The following is a 20,340-nucleotide window of genomic DNA, read 5'->3' as shown; positions in this document are numbered from 1 at the left end:
AAATTTTTGCACTCTATTGTGGTTTTTACTACGTGATTGTTATATAGAGGATTATTCTTATTCAAACAACAGAATTTCCACCCGTTGCGTAGTATTTCTTAACAAGTTAAGCGTCGTCGGAATTTTTACTACGTGTTCAATACTATAGGATTATTCTTATCCCGATTCGATTATTTGTTATTTTTATTTTTTCCGAGGCGCCTCGCTCTCCTATCTTGAAGTACCGTTCGTTGAATAATAGGATTATCGTGAAAAGCACGAGCGAAACGTTGTACGACGAAAGGACCTGGACCGTTGTCCGGTTTCAAAGGAAGTGTAATAAAAATATTTGAAAACAAACAATGCTTTTTTCCTAAATTTTCTCAAGGTGGGGAAAACTGGTATAAAACGGGAAGACGCTAAAAAATCGCACAGTTTCACATTTTCTCGCGCATTCGGGATCATAGCGATCTGTATTTCCGTCTTCGTGTGATTTCACCGCGTATCGAAGCCACGTTGAATTAAAAATGTCTAGTTTGCGGGAAATTATCGAATCGTGTTTGCGATTGACGCGTAGTTTAAACGGGCTCTGCATCGATAATTATTTATCGTCGTTATCCGACAACGACGATAATAATTATGTCGTATTCGCAAAGTTTGCGGGTGCGTGCCCTACCGCGGTGCTCGCGGTTTTATTCCGTTTGGGGCATTTCTCGATTTACCTCCAGCTTTTGATTATTGCCGGCGAAATAATCGAGATGAGACGTGTGTTTAACGACAACGAAGAAGAGGATGCGGGAGGCTATATCGCCGGCCTGCTGAATTACTATCGTGGTGCGGTAAAAAATGGTAAGTTTCTATTTTTTATTATGAATATTTAAAACAAAATTTAAAAAAATTAAAATCATTATTTTTTAGGAACGCTACAATGTCACGAGCCGAAAAAAGTCATGGTGGTGGAGGGTGTGGTGCGTAGCGAGCGTCAAAATTATGTCGAAGAGCGAGCTACTCAACGCCGCGGGGTAAGACGACGACGAGACGATACCTCGCCTGAGGCTGGACCTTCGTGTAAGTAATAGACCTTCGTAAAAGTAATTTATATGAAATAACAGCATTGATTTAATATTAGGAAATTTTTCAAAAAATTTAATGTTTTAGCTCGCGCGCGAATTATTCTTACGCCGGAGCTTGTCGATCTTGTGAGCAACGAATCGACGAGTCAGTCGGCTCCTCGCGAAGTGAGCTCGTTCGATGAGGAGGAAATATTCAGTCCTTTGTACAGTAAGTGATAAAAAAAGTTATCTTAGCAGAAGCATAAAATAACTAAAAAATTTGAAAAATTAATAACGTAAATTTTTAGATAACGACCGTCAACAGAGTGTAATATTACCCGAGGCTGACGACGAAGAGGAAGAGCAGGAGGAAGAGCAGGAGGAGGAGGAGGAAGAGGAAGAGCAGGAAGACGAAGAAGAAGAGCAGGAGGAGGAAGAGCAGGAAGAGGAATTACAGGACAGGAATTATGGAGAGGATGAACAAAGCCACGACGGATGGGGAATGGGTGACAGAGGTAAGAAAGATTGCAAATTTTTACAGTTGCTTTTATGCTCGAATTTTATTTTTTAAACATTAAAATTAAACATTAAAATTTTCACAGGATACAGTCCCCCTGTGATTTCTTACTCTCCCGATTACAATTATCAAACGAGGGTGTAAAATAAAAAAGAAGAAAATCTAGAGGTGAGCTGATTTAACACTTTTTCGATTTTTATTGCAAATAAAATTCGAGCATGAAGATATAAAATATAATATTTTATCAAATTTTTAATTAATTCGCTAATTTTTTAATTTTGACTTTTGCAGTTCAAACAGGTGGCGGTAGAGAAGAAGAAGAGTCGGAGGAAACTCGGTCGGGCGTGGAATCGACTGGCGAAACCGACGAAAGAGCGCCGCAGGAAGAGGAAAGAACGGAGGAGGAGGAAACGAGGCGAGCGGAGGATATCGATGCAGCATCGGCGGCGGAAAGGAATAATAATCAGGTCGGCGATAATTTTAATTATATAGAATTAGTATCGGAAAACACGCGTAGATTTAGAAATTTCGGGATAGAGGGTAGAGAAGCTAGATTCCGTATACTTCCGTTTCCCGAGGGAGGAGGGGAGGTTTACACGCGATTGGAAAACGCGTTTCGCGAAATTCACTCTTACGCGATATTTTCATGCGTACCGGGAGATTATGTTGGATTGTCTTTCGACTCTCCGGCTCTTTCTCACGGCCCCGCTGGAATATCGTTCCGTCCGGCGAACGATTTGACTCCCGAGAACATTTGGAATCTCGTGAGTTTATTAGCTCAAAGTTCAGGGGGGTTAAACGTAGCGCAAGAGTTTAATATTCGCGTTTTTCGTATTACCCCTCCCACGGGACGTGGATATAACGCTCTAGATATTGTTGGTAAACGTTCGATTTTAACAATAAACAACAACGATAATCTGTGTTTTCCTCGCGCGCTCGTGACGGCACAGATTTATAACGAGCGTGGAAATGTGCGTACGGGCGAGTTGCATGCGAGATGGAACGCGGTGAGAAAACGAAATTCGTCGTTGCAACGCGAACTCGCCGTCGAGTTGACGAAAAAAGTCGGTATCGCGATTCCGGAAGTCGGCTGCGGAATTAGGGAAATTGAACATTTCCAACAATATTTAGCCGCGGAAAATGTCGCGATAATAGTTTACAATTCCGACACTTTTGGTCGCGGGGGTAAACCGTTATTCGACGGAACAGCGGTGCTAGCCTCTCTACATCGAGAACCTATATCTCGATTAAATATTTTATTTGTCGCCGAATCGCGTCATTATAGCGTGATTTTAAATTTAAGAGCCGCTGCTGGAAGTAGAGGGTATTGCATTCCGTGCAACGTAGCTTATCGCAGTGACGCGAAAGGGCATCGATGCTCTAATAAATGCCCGCGTTGTAACATGGTTCCAACTTGCGAGAGATTCGAACATGAGCGAATACGCTGCACGGAATGTAATCGCGAATTTTTTAATCGCGCGTGCCTCGAGCGTCATCGCGCGCAAAAATCGTACGACGGGCATTCGCTTCAAAGCGTTTGTAGCGTTATACGATTTTGCGGCGAGTGCGGTCGTGTAATCGAACGAAAGAAACAGCACGAATGCGGCGCGGCTTTCTGTTTCACGTGTCGTTCTCACCAACCGCTAAATCATTATTGCTGCATGATGCCGATCAATCGAGCTTCGAGTAGCATCGTGGGTCGCTCTTCGGAAGAGCATTTCGAAGATCAAAATGAGGATGAACACGAGTCGAAAACAGAAAACCGCTCCGCATTCGTGTTTTACGATTTCGAAACACGACAGGATGAAACGCTTCGAGGTACCGCTAATGTAAAAATTCACGTGCCCACTCTCTGCGTCGCGCAGCAGATTTGCGAATCGTGCGCGGAAATAGAAGATATGTCGGTGCGGTGTCGTTGGTGCGGTATCCGCGAATTTACATTTCGTCACGATCCTGTTAAAGAATTTGTAAATTTCGCGACGCGTCCGACGACATATTTAAAAAAAATAATTTGTATTGCTCATAACGCAAAATCGTTCGACGCGCAATTTATCCTCCGATATTTAGTAGAAAGCGGTATTTCGACAGAACCTCGTGTAATTTTGAGCGGTACTAAAATCATAGTACTAACGGTAGGAAATACGAAATTTATCGACAGTGTTAATTATATGCCGATGCGGTTATCCGAATTACCAAAGGCTTTCGGGCTGGCGAATACTTTGGATAAAGGCGTCTTTCCGCATTTATTTAACACGCTCGATAATCAATTCTATGTAGGACCGTTGCCGGGCGTCGAGTATTACTCTCCGGAAACTATGAATACGAAAGAACGCGAACAGTTTTTAGCATGGCACGACGAGTTAACCCGGGCGAATTATATTTTTGATTTTCAACTCGAGATATCGCGCTATTGTCGCAACGACGTGGATATTCTTAGACGAGCGTGCATGGCTTTTAGGAAAATTTTCCTGAGGCGCGGAAAAGTGTGCCCGTTCGAGGAATGTACAACAATCGCTTCCACGTGTATGAGGGTTTTTAGAAAAAACTTTCTGCGTGAAAGCGAGATTGGTATAATTCCACCGGGTGGGTACAGACACGCGAATACGCAATCGCGCAAAGCACTGCGTTGGCTGGTGTGGATGGAGCGAGAGCTCGGACATCCTATTATTCACGCAGGGCGTACCCGCGAATATCGCGTACTCGACGGCACACTCGTCGACGGATATTACGAATCGTTAGAAAACGGCGTAACGCGACATCACGTGTTTCAATTTCACGGATGTTTTTGGCACGGTTGCCCGTCGTGCTTTAGAATCAACCGCGACAGTAACCTCTCCGTAAACAGTGAACGTAGGGATACGATCGATTTGCGTTATGAGCATACCGTCGCAACGACATATCGTCTTAGAAAACGCGGATACACGGTGACGGAGAAATGGGAGTGCGATTTCGATCGTGCGATGGCTGTAAATAGCGTAATGCGGGAATATTTACAGCACCATCAAATGGTTGAAAACGAACCGCTCAATCCGCGCGATGCGTTTTACGGCGGCCGTACGGGGAATGTCGCGACTCGATATGAAATTACGGGTACAGAGAAGATACGATACATCGATGTATGTTCTCTGTATCCGTATGTTTTAAAAACGGGTACTTTTCCGATCGGACATCCCACGGTGTATGTCGGGGAGGAATGTTCGGTGCTAATCGGAGAAGGCCCGAATTACAATTTCGACTCCGTCGAAGGCCTCGTACGTTGCAAAGTACTCGCACCGCGCGATCTCTTTCACCCCGTGTTACCGTATCGCGTACGCGGAAAATTGTTATTCGCGTTGTGCCGCAGTTGCTGCGAAACATTTTCACGCGAAGATTGTACACACAGGCCTTCCGAACGTGAATTTACGGGTACATGGGTATCGTGCGAATTGCGCAAAGCGCTTGAAAAAGGTGATTTCGTGTCGGAGGTTAGCGAGATTTGGCAGTACAACGCAACACGCTACGATCACGGTACGCGGCAGGGTGGGTTATTCGCCGAATATATTAATACATTTTTAAAATTAAAACAAGAAGCCAGCGGGTGGCCGAGTGAATGTACCGATGACGAGGCTAAAGAACGATATCTTCGCGATTACGAGGAAACCGAAGGTATCGTTCTCGAAAGTAACAATATCGCGAAAAATTCGGGATTACGTTCGGTCGCGAAGTTGTGTTTAAATTCTTTTTGGGGGAAATTCGGCCAACGACCCAACCTAACGAATACCGAAATCGTAAAAACTCAGCAACGATTAGCGAGTTTGCTCACAAGCCCCAAACATGAAATAACCGAAATACTGCCGGTAAACGAAGATGCGATGTATGTTTCATGGCGACTGCGGGAAGAGGCCGACGTTCCCTCGCCTCTGACCAACGTCGTTTTAGCGGCGTACACGACGGCGCTAGCGCGATTAGTGTTGTATAAATATTTAGAACGCTTAGATCGACGCGTTTTATATTACGATACCGATTCTTGCATTTATGTAAGCAGCGATGATCCTTCCGAATACGAGCCGCGTACGGGTAATTTTTTGGGCGATATGACGAACGAACTCGAAAGCGCTATGGGTCCGGTAGTTACATCGAGGCGTTTGTATCTGGTGGCCCGAAATTTTATGCTTACGTTGTTCGCACACCGGAAGGACTCACGCACGAAGTTTGCAAAGTAAAGGGTATAACCCTAAACTTTGCAAACTCATGCTTAGTCAATTTTAATAGTATAAGAGAATTAATATTGCAAAAAGAGCGAGAGGGACGAGAAGAGGAAAGTGAAAAAGAAGAAGAAGAAGAAGGAAAGTCACATAGAACATCGATAAATCTACGTTTCAGAGCAATTCGGCGTACGGCTTTTCACGAGTTAATAACTCGCGACGAAGTGAAAGCTTGTACTCCTGTGCTATTGAAACGTAGATTTATCAATAGTCGTTGTTCCGTTCCTTACGGTTACGCGATTCGATAATTTTTACAGAATTGTTCTTTCGCTGTCGACGGTTAGCGTGTGTTTTCCGACTTTATATAAATAGCTTTAAGTAGATTTATAAATTTTTGTAAAAGTATAAATAAAAAATTTTTTTATTTAATTTAAGAAAATATTGCTAGTTTTAAAATGTAAAATGTATAATTGTATAAAAACCATGTAAAAACTGAAAAATTTAAGAAATAAAAACGAATATTTTTATTTTTCTCAAATCATGTACTTTTATTCGTAAAAATAAATGTTTTCTCGCATAATTTTTCTTAAAGATTTTTCTTCCTCCTAACTTACTTTCCCGTATAAAACCCTCATTTTTTCCGAGAAAAAAAAGCGTTTCATCGCGCGAAGTAGCGTTTCCACTCTTGGACGCTGGCGCGAGCAATTTCGGTGGTTGCGCTTGTCCAGCGTCTCCGCGGACCGAATCAGCTTGTTCGAGTCCGCGAGTTGTACGCTAACGCGGTTGCGCTTGTCCAGCGTCTCCGCGGACCGAATCAGCTTGTTCGAGTCCGCGAGTTGTACGCTAGCGCGAGCAAGCGGTCGCCGCCGCCGCCGCCGCCGTCAGTGGGCAGTAAGCTTATCGCGTCCTAGTGTTTCGCTGATTTTTTTCGTTTATGAAGGCGCGAGCGAACGGCGAAGAGTTCATTTTGCAAGATGGACATACGCTAGAAACATCCTTGGACGTCTATCGTCAGCGGTCCCACTGGATGCGGCAAAACGGTCTTTGTAAAAACTTTTCTCAAATATCTATCCGAAATGGCCGATGTTTCTTTCCAAAGAGTTTTATTTTATTACGCCGAATGGCAGGATGCTTATCGACAACTTCAATACGCGTTTGAGAAAAAAGAAAGGAACGCTGCGGGAAAAATAAAGAAAAATGCAATCGAGTTTCGCGAGGGGTTGCCACAAGCGCATGATTATTCCCACGATCCTCTCACACCAAAGTTGGTGATAATCGACGATCTTATGAGAGAATCATCCTCGTGCGACGTCATCGTGGATCTTTTTACAAAGGGTAGTCACCATAAGAATCTCAGCGTTATACTTATCACGCAAAATCTATTTCACCAGGGACGCTGTCAGCGCGACATATCGCTTAATACCAATTACATCGTCGTCTTCAAGAACCCGCGCGATCGCGCTCAAATTCGTCATCTCGCGCGACAGGTGTACCCCGATGACCCAAAGTTTCTAGAAGAAGCATACTTTGACGCAACTTCGCGCCCCCACGGATATTTATTACTCGATCTGAAACAATCGACTCCGGACAAATATCGATTTCGGACAAGCATCTTTCCCGACGATGCGTTGCGTTACGTCTACGTACCGCGCAGATCCAGCGTATAAAAAGTATGCACCATCGCTCGCGAGACGACAGTTGCGAGTGACTTTCTCACGATGAAAGTAGCGGCGTCGGACGGTGCAACGAAAACCGCTAGACGTTCGATCGGAAAGAGAAACGTTTGTCTTCTAGAGGCGCTGTGTCATCTGAACAAAAATCAACGCAGCTCCTTCCTGCGAACCGCGGACGAAAAATTTATTCGCTGTATTTGCGAATGCGTTTTCAACACGCTCAATGGTAACGTTGCGCTCGAACGACGCGAAAAAAATCGTCTGAGCAAATACAAAACGACGCTACGTCGTATCGCGTCAAAGCGCGGAAATTGGAAGAATAAAAGAAAGCTATTGGTACAACGAGGTGGATTCTTATCCTATATTATCGTTCCTCTATTAGAGGCCTTATTTTCGCGAATCATAGACAAGGTGACGGCTTAAAACACAAGAGAGAAAATAATATCGAGTGTTATGGAAAGAGCGAAAAAAATGGTTTTAATTTCTACGGAAAATCTCGAGAGAATGCAGCGTCAATTGCATCAACCGACTACCGACTACGGCGCACCGCTCGTGGAAAACACACCGGACGAAAGCGTTAATAATAATAATAATAATAATTATAATTCCGTACGAACACCCGGAACCGCTCTATCCAGACTCGATGCGGAGATGAGTCGAATTCTTAATTCGCCCTATCCGAACGACGAAGCCGAGAGATGGAAGATGTACAAAGAGGCTCTTTGGCGATATCTTCACTTTGTACGAGTAGCACACGGACGACGAAATCAAGACGCGCGTAACGCCGAGGAAGAAGAAGAGGAAGAAGACGCGATGGACACTCGCGAAGAAGAAGTACCGCCGAGCGATCTCTCATTCGCTCCGGGCTCTAGTCGTGCGAGAAGCCTCCCGAAAGAACACGACGCGAGTCTCGGGGTGATGAAAAGCGTCGAAAGAATAGTGGAAAGCGTACCGAAATCTTACCGTGCCGAAGCTCGCTTACTGACGAAACGCTTGCTCGATAAAGCATCGTCGACTAGAATTAACTGGGACGAGTACGGAGTCGTGACCATAGACGGTAACGTCGTAAAAGATTCAAATATCTCAGACCTGATAAACGAGGCGATGCGCGATAGAAAAACCGTGAAAGCCGCGGGAAGAGTTCAGTTCGCGCGATTACTTCACGACTTGAACATTCCCTCCACACTAGTGAGAAATAAAAAATTATTAGCAGTCGGTTCTTCGCAAAATATCGCGAAACTTAGCGGTCCTACGGCGAGTTCCACTCCTAAGAGAAACACGGATTCACCGGTAGCGAGACGCCTGCTCGATTGGAATAAATTGGAATGACGGATCTTGAAAAATTGTACTATGATCCCGCGCATTATGCCGGTTATTCGGCTGTTGATAATCTGTTTCGCGCGGCGAATTTATCCCGTAACAATGTCGCGCGATGGCTCGAAGCGCAAGATGCGTACACACTACATCGTCCATTGCGACGGAAATTTCCACGAATGCATTACAACGTAACGAATATCGACGATCTGTGGGAGGCTGATTTGATCGAACTCCGAAATCTCAAAAGTTACAACGACGGATATGCGTATTTACTCGTGATTATCGATGTACTTAGTAAATACGTCTGGGTAGAACCATTGCGCGACAAGACGAGTAATTCCGTAATGGGAGCTTTTCAGTGCGTGCTCTCGAGAAGTAACGGACGCGTACCCGTATACCTACAAACGGACAAGGGTAAAGAATTTGTCGGGCGACCGCTACAAAAGCTTTTGGAAGAAAATGACATTCGTTTTCGCGTAGCCCGCAATCCGGATGTCAAAGCCGCCATCGTCGAGCGCTTCAACAGAACGTTGAAAGAACGAATGTGGCGTTATTTTACGCATAAAAATACGCGACGCTACATCGATGTTTTGCAAAATATCGTAAACGCCTATAATCACACCCGTCATTCGAGCACCAGAATGCAACCGTATGTCGTTACGAGAGAAAATGCACGTATCGCACGTGAAAATATAACGCGCCAATGGAGGAGCAACGACGACGAAGCGAACGAGAAACGTCGAAAGGCTAAATACCACGTCGGTGATCTCGTTCGTATCAGTAGAGCAAAAGTCGTCTTCGAGAAAGGATACGAGGCACGGTGGAGCGAGGAGATATTTCGAATTCACCGTATACTCGATTGGCGAAAACCACGTGTGTACGAGCTGAGCGATTTAGCGGGAGAAGTCATAGACGGCATTTTTTACGAACAAGAATTGGCTCGGGTTGAGAAAAACTTGCAGGAGGAGGAGTTTATCGTCGATCGTGTGATAAGAAGTCGGGGTCGCGATAATAATAAACAGGTGCTGGTTAGCTGGCGTGGTTATCCCAGCAAGTTTGATTCTTGGATCCCTGCTTCGAGTTTAACCCCGCTTGTTCGAAATGAGGACGGATCAATTTCTCTTGATTCTTCCCAGCAATAGTAGTATGCGCTATTTTCCGGACAATGCAACCACTTCCTTCATTACAGAATTACCCCATCCTATACACTTACACGGCGAATGGGAAGTCGCGCTTAACGAGATCCAATTTCCCACTACTTTTTTACACATAAATCACGGTGAAAATGTCATTAGATTCGTCGATATTGAAAATGGTCGCGAGACGAGGAAAGGCGGGACGACGTTAACGTCGACGCAAGGAGTAATACCGAATGGTATTTACAAAAATATCGAGGAACTTATCTCCGCTATTAATTCAGCGTGCAAAAATGCGAATTCGCATATTAATTTGACACTAGAAGACGCTAGTGGTGGTAAAATCTTGTTCGAGATTACATGCGATGAAAATAAATGCAATCTGGTTCATCATATGAACGTTTCCGATAATCTTCTACGAATACTCGGTTGCGGTGGGGCCCTAACGACTAGTGAAATCGAATTCTATACAACACTTACTGCAACTAATCCTAATTCCAAAGATATTTTTACAGCACCTTTTATCAAACTCGGGTTTAAAAGAGAACAAAGAGGGCGCGCTGGAAATTTCTATACTCTCGAACCGCACGGATTGCTGCGCGGTATTCCCGATAAACTCTTTGTTTATTGTGATATTTGTGAACCTTATATAACCGGCGATGTGCAAACTCCACTTCTTCGAATAGTACCGGTCGAGCTGCAGCATTACGGCCATTATTACGCGTACGGAGCGAATCAAGTGAAACATTTCTCCGTCCCACATTATATACCATTACGACAAACGTATTTTCGTAGGATTGAAATAGATATAAAAGATCAATTCGGAAAAAGAATACCATTCCAATCGGGAACGCTGACGGTGACGTTGCACTTTAGACGTTTCCAGTAAGAAAAAATTAGTCAGAAAAGCCGCACGCTATGACTAGACCGGAGGACCATGAATATTACGATATACAAAACGGAGGTCGGAGTGAAGGAATCACACGAGTTTTTGTCGGAGCACCCTATCAACGAGGACACGGAATCGGTAGTTTTCTCGGAGGATTATTCAGGAGAGCGCTTCCTTATCTGAGTAAAGGTGTACGAGCGGTTGGTAAAGAAGCTTTACGCGCCGGCATTAGCGTGATGGAGGATGTTGAAAATAATACACCGTTCAAGGAGGCGGTCAAATCTCGTTTCAAGGAATCGAGTGGAAATCTCAAAAGAAAAGCCCAAGAAAAAATAACTAGCTTGATGAAGGGTACAGGTTATAAAGTATCAGCGAAAACAGCCGCGCTTCAGTTTCCTTTCTTCAGTCACGAAAGACGCATCGCGGTTCCCAAGTGTCGTCGTCCTCATCGTCAGACGAGCAAAAAGAAATCGTCGAAAAATAGCAGCGTGCGAAGGAAAATCACGAAGAAAAAAAAGACAACGAAAAAAAAAAAAATTCGCACAGCGGCTAGAAAGACCAACAGCAAAAAGCCATCCGGCACCACGAGGCGTCGTCGAGTCAAGAAACGTAGTGTAGCCGACATATTCTCTTAATCAGTGCGTGAATTAGGAATTTACGGAGCATGTCCTTTCTTCATACACATTCAAACGAGTGCTTAAAGAGTGAACTCGATCTCTTTTCTTTACCGCCTACACAAACCAGCATCGAGAGATCGCAATGGATTTATTACAAACCCGTAACGTCGCTCGCGGACGACGCGCCTATAGAATTCGTCATACCCGGCCATGGGGAAGATTATCTAGATCTCACACACACCATGTTGAGTCTTCGCGTACGCGTAGAATCTTCCCCCCTAGCAGGAGGCGGTACCGCCGCTGGCACCCCCGAGTTCAAAGTAGGCCCTGTAAATCATTTACTGCATTCCATGTTCAACCAAATCGACATATATTTCAATCAAAAACTCGTGTCACCCCCAAACAACGCTTACGCGTATCGGGCTTACATCGAGGCGTTATTAAATTATTCTTCACCCGCAAAAAACTCCCATCTGACCTCCTGCTTGTGGGACGCGGATACCCCGGGCTTAATGGACGCTCTCCTAGAGTCGCAAGCCACGAATCAGGCACTCGTGAGACGCTCGCGTTACATTCGAGACGGACAGGCGTTAGATCTCATAGGGCATCTTTACTGCGACGTTTTCAATCAGGATAAATTCCTAATCAACGGGGTGGAAGTTAGAATGAGGCTCGTTCGCTCGAAAGATTCGTTTTGCCTCATGGAATCTAATTCGGTGTCAAAAATACGTCTTCTAGACGCTAGTCTGCTCGTTAGAAGAGCAAAGATAAGCCCCGGTGTGTTACTCTCGCACGCGAGAATGTTGAGTAAAACCACCGCCAAATATCCTCTCACAAAAGTCGAGGTTAAAACATTTACGATTCACGCCGGACTCGTAGGAGAATCGATAGATAATGTAATACTCGGACAACTGCCGAAACGTGTAATAGTCGGCTTTGTCGATAACAGAGCGTTTAATGGCGATAGAAAATTGAATCCGTTTAATTTCAAAAACTACGGTATAAATTTCTTTTCTCTGTATGCCGATGGTATGCAAATTCCCAGTAGGCCGTTACAACCGAACTTCTCGAAAGACGAAAAGCTTTACGTCGAAGCCTACCACACGCTCTTCTCGGGAACCGGCATTCACTTCTTGAACGAGGGAAATTCTATAAGTAGAGAGGATTATGCCCAGGGCTACACTCTTTTCGCTTTTGATCTTACCCCCGACTTGTCCGCTCATTGCGCCGGACATTGGAATCTCGCGAAACATGGTAGTTTGCGATTAGAAGTGAAATTTGATAAGGCGCTTACCACGACCGTTAATTGTATCGTTTATGCTGAGTTCGACAATATTCTAGAAATAGACTCCTCTCGACAAGTTATCGTCGATTTTGGCGGTTAGGTTTTTATAACGTCAAACCCCCCACCTCTACTACTACTACTACGTACATTTTTCCCTAACGTCTGTTTTCTTAAATGACGTGTAAAGCAACGGAAAGAGATTCAGTTTTGTTCGAGACGCGAACGGCGTCGCTTCGTTTGAAAAGAAAGAGCGAGTACTTGGACATAACCATGGATATAGTCATCGATATACAGGGTTTCCGCGATGCCGACGAGAAGTTTATTCCGAAAGAAGTGGCTGTTGTCGCGCTTAACTCCGCAATCATCGGACACTGGATTATGACGCCTCCCTATCCCTTTGACGATTTACCTGAAAAATCGAGACGAGAAAACAACTGGCTTTCGCGAAATTATCACGGAATCGAGTGGTTCGATGGCGAAACCGATCTTAAATGTTTCGTAATACAACTACGAGAAATAACACGTCGAGTGCGCTACATCTATAGCAGGGGGCAAGAAAAGGCCCGCTATCTGAGGCGTCTACTTTCCAGAAACGTATATAATTTAGAAGGAATTTCTCCGGCGTTTAAAAATTTGCCGGAAGACAAAGAGAGCGGACATCGGTGCTCTCACCACGGTTTTCGATTTTGCTCTACAGACAAATTTCTTTGCGCGTTACGCAACGCCGGCAAATTAAAACGTTGGATAGGCGCTCAAAACACCAGCAGTGAGTGTAGCATCGTTTCGAGCTGCGATGATCTTTCTCGTGAAAATTGGAGCATAAGCGAAAAAGCTGACAGCGGCGTTTTTATGAAAAAGAATAAAAATCTCGATATAATTCGCAATATCGAGGCGTGGCGTACGGAAAAAAAGAAGAAGAAGAAGAAGAAGACAAGAATCAATCACGTAATTACATTGCAAAAGATATATCGTGTGTGAAGAAAGAAGAATATCCTACCGATAGCAACGCTCAACAAACCATCTCCGCACAATCATTCGAGAACGTCTACTCTACGCGTAAGGAGATAAACCCCTGCGACTCTACTATACAAATAATTCCTCGCGCACGAGCACCGTCTTGTTACGCGACAAATGAATTCGTTGGAAATCTTACACGCGTTGCGTCGTCTCAATGTCAGATATGTGGGAGTCTATCCTGCCGACAGACTACCGAGGGTGTGGACGAGGTCGACAGCCATTGTCGCTAATACAGACGAGCATGATCGCCCCAGAGAAGACACTGGGTCGCCTTCTACATCGACGAGCACGGTACCGGCACATATTTCGATAGTTACGGAATCCCGCCACACTCGGATCAACGATTTCATCTGCGACTTCGACGAAATTCCACCATGTATCGATGGAACACCGTGCAGCTACAAGGATTTTTTTCGCAAACATGCGGCCAATATTGTTGCGTGTTTCTTTACTATTTGTCTCTTGGTTACAACCTTGAGCAATTTCTTCGTCTTTTCACCGATGATTATAACCAAAACGACAGACTGATAGTATGCTTATATCGCAAAATTTTTCATTGTAAAAAAAATGAGCAAACGAAAGTACGTACAAGTACTTGTTGTAATATTCAACAATGTATTTTTAAAAATTTCAAATAAAACATTTTATTTTATATATTTAACATTTCTCGATGCATGCTTTGAAATAATATTTGTAATTCATACATTAATGTATACTTTTATCATTTATAATTAAATTTGATTCTATTGAAAATCATAAAATGTATAAACTTTATTTTGTCAGTTCAATTATGTATTCTTAAGAAAAATTCCAAATAAACGATTTTGTATTCCATTTCTCGTGTTTGTTTCCTTCCTCTTTTCGCATGTTCCTGCACTCGACAATCCTTACAGCGCGCTCAATCCGCGGGGTGGCTCATTCCGTTCACGAGATATCGCTGCCACCTTAACCAGCATGCCGAATATCAGGCTAAAAGTCGTCCGATCATTCGTCGCTGCGTTCTTTTGTTCGCTATACCGGCGCACGCTCTATACCGTTTGCACCCCCTTAGTCGTCATCTCGTCGAATATCGGTCTAGCAGAATCCACCGTTTGACTCCGTCGTTCTTTTGTTCTCCCATACTTGCCCGCTCACAGGTCGTAGTTCTATCATCCCCCGCTCGACACCTTGGCGATGTTTGTTTACATTTCCCATACCTGCCAGAGAGTCCGGGGTACCTCATATAGACGCGGCCCCACCATAAATACGCTCCTTCACGAGGCGACTGTGTGACGTCGTTTGTTTTGATGCCCCATACCTGCCAGAGAGTACGGGGTACCTCATGTAGACGCGGCCCCACCATAAATACGACCCTTCGCGAGGCGACTGTGTGACGTCGTTTGTTTTGACGTCCCATACCTGCCAGAGAGTCCGGGGTACCTCATGTAGACGCGGCTCCACCATAAATACGTCCCTTCCCTTCACGGACTAGAGGCGACTGTGTGACGTCGTTTGTTTTGATGCCCCATACCTGCCTGAGAGTCCGGGGTACCTCATGTAGACGCGGCTCCACCATAAATACGTCCCTTCCCTTCACGGACTAGAGGCGACTGTGTGACGTCGTTTGTTTTGATGCCCCATACCTGCCAGGTCCCATACCTGCCAGGCCCCATAGCTATAAATACGACCCTACGACTTATTTCATTTGATCTATAGGTAGCCATGCGGACTAGGACCAGGACTAGAAACCCAGCGATCCAGGTTCGAACCCGGTTTAGATTTTCTCAATTCGGAAAAAAATAAAAAGTTTACGTCATCCCGCGCCTGCCATAAATACGACCCTACGACTTATTTCATTAGATCTATAGGTAGCCCAGCAGACTAGGACCAGGACTAGAAATCCAGCGATCCAGGTTCGAACCCCGTTTGGATTTTCTCAATTCGGAAAAATAAAAATTTCCGCCATCTTGTCAACATCCGCCATCTTGTTTACCCGTAGCCGCCATCTTTTTTTCCCATCCCGTCAGAGAGGAGTGAGGGAATGTTTTGGCGCCAGACCCACCGCGGGGGGCCTAGACGGGGTAGGTGGTGGGGGTTTGTTGTGACGGCCCATACCTGCCAACATACTACTCGCCTCGCTCGGGGATATCACAGTACAATTATCCGAGAATGTAAAGTAACTGATATTATCAATCAGTCCAAACAATCTTTCGAGATACTGATATTTCGGCTGATGTAATGATTTTGAGTACACGTACACGTTTTTAAAGCACATACCGTGCGGACTTTCCAACAGACTCAACATTACGTTTGTTTTACCGCAATTGGAGGGGCCGCAAATGATACCGCGTATCGTGTTTGATAGCATTCGACCGTGTCTGGATGCACAAGCCTCTATCATCCACATCTTTTCGTCCTTGTTTTTTACACGAATCGTGTACGGTTGTCGGACAAATTTCATTTTAACTGGTTGACGTTCGACGAGTACCAGCTATTTATAGGTGCGCGCGGCTCGAACATTCTTCAGTTGGAAAAATGTTTTTCGTAATGGCGGACGATATTTTACTTTTGACGGCTGAGGAGTTGCGATTTATAACAAAAGTGATTTTAAAATCAAAATTATTAAACAGAAGTGTAAAGAGCCAAAAAACAAGTTGATCGTGCAATAGTATATTACTTAATTTACATTATCGTAGAATATAAACGTTTCGGCTTGTCATCAAGCCCTTATCAATATAAATAATAAAAATAACAAAAAGGCGCAACGCATTAATTACAAAGAAGTAAGAACATAATACAGTTTTTCGGAATAATCCATAGAAGAACAGCCGTAACGTTCAAAATCAAACGACATTAAGACTGTAATCAGATTAAAAAAAAACAAAAAAGAATTCCTATTATATTAAAACCGCTAGTCGGTTAATTATATTAAAATAATGTTACATACTTGTGGTAAAAACATAGTGTAGGCGAAAAGAACATCCCCTCAATAGTAAGATAGAAGAGAAGCACTTAGGTCCATCTTAAATGATGGTCAAAATCTTAATGATAATAAAAGAGTGAACCAAATTAAGGTGACAGTAAAGAGAATGAAATGAAAGGAGGGGAGAACAAAAAGGCAAGGAGTAAAAGAAGAGAGGCATAAGTAGAATGGAGGGGGTAAAAATGTTAGTGTAGAGAGAGAAGTAATAAAATTATAAAGAAGGAAACAGATTAATAATAGGGAGATAAGCATCAGGTAACCTTTCAGTGTCATTCTGATTATTAAGCCTGCACGTTGTCTCTTAATAAAAACCATTTCTGAAATCATTCTTTTTGCATAAGAAGGTTCACCGTCCAATATTTTTACATTCTCCCAGTCAAACTCATGAGAAGACTCAATCTTATGTTTAGGAATGACGGACGGGGAACCATTCTTTTTATTTATGTCGTTCCTATGTTCTTTAATTCTGGTATTAAGTTGTCTTTTAGTCTGTCCAACGTACGTTTTGTCACAATCACGACACGCAATCATATAAACGACTTGACAATGAGAAAATTTGTTTAAAATGTCTTTACCAGTCTTAATAAATTGAGTCAAATTATTAGGAATCGAGAAGGCTAATTTTAGGTCGGAGCTTCTGGCAATAGAGTTGAAGTCTTTATAGAAGGATGAAATGTACGGAATAGTAAAAAAAGTCTTAAAACCATTGTTATTACAGTTATTATTTAAAAAATTGCCTGTAGAATTAATTTTACTAGTCTTTTGGATTAAAAATTTAAGTCTATTACGTATCGTCGAAAAAATAAAATCAATTGGATAGCAATTTTTTAAGAGAATGTTGATAGCCAGAGTAAAATTCTTATTATGGAACTCAGGATGGGAGAGTAAAAAAATTCTGTCCGTCAAGCCTATAATAGTCCCTTTTTTGTGTGATATAGGATGGTGGGAATGGTAGTTTAAAAGTCTACCTGATGCCATAGGTTTTTGAAACCAGTCGAAAGAAATTGTGTTGTTAGTCAAAATTGAAGTTACGTCTAGGAAGTTGATGCGATTATCTAAACCTACTTCAACTGTAAACCTAAGTCTATCATGATGTGAATTAAACTCATCACGAATCGAATTTATGTAATTTGTCCGTGCAGCTAAAATGATATCGTCCACGTAGCGGTAATAAAAAGGTAGCTTAAACGGTAATCTATCTAAAGCTTTGACTTCAAGGTCTTGGAGTATCAGGTCCGCAATCAAAGGAGATAACGGGGAACCCATAGGTGTGCCATATGTTTGTTTATATATCTTGTTATTAAAATTGAAAAATGTGGAACCTAGTATCAGGCAAATCCCCTTTAAAAATTCGTTAATAGGAATGGAGGTATTAGGAGAGATTAACGCCCATCTATTGGAAATACTATCAATAGCCAAATCAATGGGGATATTGGTAAACATAGCTACCACGTTTAAAGAGATAATTTGGAATTAATCACCAATAACTAATCCATTTAATTTATTAACTAAATCATAGCTATTGTCAATATGGCTATCAGGAGGAGGTAAACTATTATAAATAATTTTATGAAAATAAACGGAAAGGACGTATAAAGGGCTATTGATAGAAGAAACAATTAACCTAAGAAGACACCCGGGTTTATGGATTTTTGGTAAACCGTAGGCTCTGGGAAGGACACCATCACTTGTCATCAACCACCTATATGTCTTCTCTTCAATGTAATTGCCTCTCTTCCACCTTGTTAATAACTCACGTAGAAAATTGCGCGTTAAAATTTTACAAGGATCTTTGTTGTGTAGAGAGTATGTATCCGAATCCGCCAACATTAATTCTAAATCTTTGATATATTGGTTCCTGTTAAGAGCTACCGTAGTATTGCCCTTGTCCGCTCTGGTGATGATAATATCAGAGTTAGATTTCAAGAACCGTTTAGTGGCTGAATGCCATAAAATCAATTTTTTGTCACTAGAACTGTGGGTAGGATCTTTTTTGTAGAATCTCTCCATCACTTGGATACATTTATTTCTGATTGAAAAAGCGGTCTGCTCATCGAATTCGTCTAACTTTTTTTCAATGTTCTTGATCAAGTGAGTAGAAGTCTTGTCTTTATTAGCGTGAGTAATAGGCATTCCAAATCTGTCCCCCAATTGTAAAAGGAGAATGACTTCTTTAGGGAAATCAACAGCAGTAAAATTGATAAACCAGTCTTCATTGATACTGTCAATAAGAGCCGCCTCATGAAAAGAATCACACTTGATGTCAACCTGAATGTTATTAGTATCAAAAGTATTACCAAGGCCAAGTTTAACAATTGGTTTATTGTTGTGTTCAAAGCTTCGATCTATATTATAAATGTATCTTAACGGTTGTATTTTAGATTTAGTTGTTAGATTCTTTTTGTGTGATAATCATAAAATTTTTTTGTCAATTCTAGCACACTCTCTACACCACAAACGATGATATAACTTTTCTTGTTGAGAGAAAAAACCATGTTCGATATATGCCGGTAATAAATTAGTTATACAATTGGACATTCTAAATAATTCGCTGACAATGAATCGTAAATGGTCGTATGTGTCTTGTAATTCCAATTTAATGAGTCTATTAATATGATTCAAATATAGTTTGTTTAATTTAAAAGAATTGAACTGCTTAAATAAATTTAGTTTGTTCTTAAAAAAATAATCTAAATGCGGAGGAATTATAGTATTGTTTAAACAAGACTTTAAAAAACGAATACGAATTCTTAGAGATAAACATAATTTAAGAGTTTTTATAAAAGACTTAAGTAATCGGCAAGTAGAACTACCGAAATTACATCTAATAAAATCAAAAAATAAAGAAAGACGCATCATATTGCTTGCGTAAATTCAAAATTAAAAAAATATAAAGCTCATATGATTAATCAGAATGACACTGAAAGGTTACCTGATGCTTATCTCCCTATTATTAATCTGTTTCCTTCTTTATAATTTCATTACTTCTCTCTCTACACTAACATTTTTACCCCCTCCATTCTACTTATGCCTCCCTTCTTTTACTCCTTGCCTTTTCGTTCTCCCCTCCCTTCCTTTCATTCTCTTTACTTAATTTGGTTCACTCTTTTATTATCATTAAGATTTTGACCATTATTTAAAATGGACCTAAGTGCTTCTCTTCTATCTTACTATTGAGGGGATGTTCTTTTCGCCTACACTATGTTTTTACCACAAGTATGTAATATTATTTTAATATAATTAACCGACTAGCGGTTTTAATATAATAGGAATTCTTTTTTGTTTTCTTTTAATCTGATTACAGTTTTAATGTCGTTTGATTTTGAACGTTACGGCTGTTCTTCTATGGATTATTCCGAAAAACTGTATTATGTTCTCACTTCTTTGTAATTAATGCGTTGCGCCTTTTTGTTATTTTTATTATTTATATTGATAAGGGTTTGATAACAAGCCGAAACGTTTATATTCTACGATAATGTAAATTAAGTAATACACTATTGCACGATCAACTTGCTTTTTGGCTCTTTACGCTCCTGTTTAATAATTTTGATTTTAAAATCATATGAGCCTTATATCTTTTTAATTTTGAAAGTGATTTTTCTGCTAGAATTTGGTCGGTATGTAGAGCAATTGTGGCAGAAACTTTCTGAACATTTAACGGAAGATCCGGAAGTGCAAGGTTATCATCGGTGTCTCAAGCATTACAATCAAC

At 42.1% G+C, this 20,340-nt stretch overlaps 4 protein-coding genes across 4 annotated transcripts; all 4 read left to right on the top strand.

Moving 5' to 3' along the window:
* Positions 1-912: 912 nt before the first annotated feature.
* On the top strand, positions 913-1,602 carry LOC136999395 (histone H3.v1-like). The gene is made up of 3 exons (XM_067353345.1): positions 913-1,047; positions 1,138-1,260; positions 1,340-1,602. Exons 1-3 carry the CDS (start codon positions 930-932, stop codon positions 1,600-1,602), a joined length of 504 nt encoding a protein of 167 aa, XP_067209446.1. The 5' UTR covers positions 913-929.
* Positions 1,603-3,722: 2,120 nt separating this feature from the next.
* On the top strand, positions 3,723-5,750 carry LOC136999512 (uncharacterized). Its single transcript, XM_067353854.1, has one exon. It carries the CDS (start codon positions 3,723-3,725, stop codon positions 5,748-5,750), a length of 2,028 nt encoding a protein of 675 aa, XP_067209955.1.
* Positions 5,751-8,730: 2,980 nt separating this feature from the next.
* Positions 8,731-9,864, top strand: LOC136999511 (uncharacterized). Its single transcript, XM_067353853.1, has one exon. It carries the CDS (start codon positions 8,731-8,733, stop codon positions 9,862-9,864), a length of 1,134 nt encoding a protein of 377 aa, XP_067209954.1.
* Positions 9,865-11,411: 1,547 nt separating this feature from the next.
* Positions 11,412-12,749, top strand: LOC136999510 (uncharacterized protein F54H12.2-like). Its single transcript, XM_067353852.1, has one exon. The coding sequence runs from the start codon at positions 11,412-11,414 to the stop codon at positions 12,747-12,749; it is 1,338 nt and encodes a 445-aa protein (XP_067209953.1).
* The last annotated feature ends 7,591 nt before the right edge of the window (positions 12,750-20,340 follow it).

This window comes from Linepithema humile, chromosome 4, assembly GCF_040581485.1.
Source record: "Linepithema humile isolate Giens D197 chromosome 4, Lhum_UNIL_v1.0, whole genome shotgun sequence".
Lineage (NCBI taxonomy): Eukaryota > Metazoa > Arthropoda > Insecta > Hymenoptera > Formicidae > Linepithema > Linepithema humile.
The sequence above is the reverse complement of the archived record's forward strand: the minus strand, read 5'-3'. Positions and strand labels throughout refer to the sequence as shown.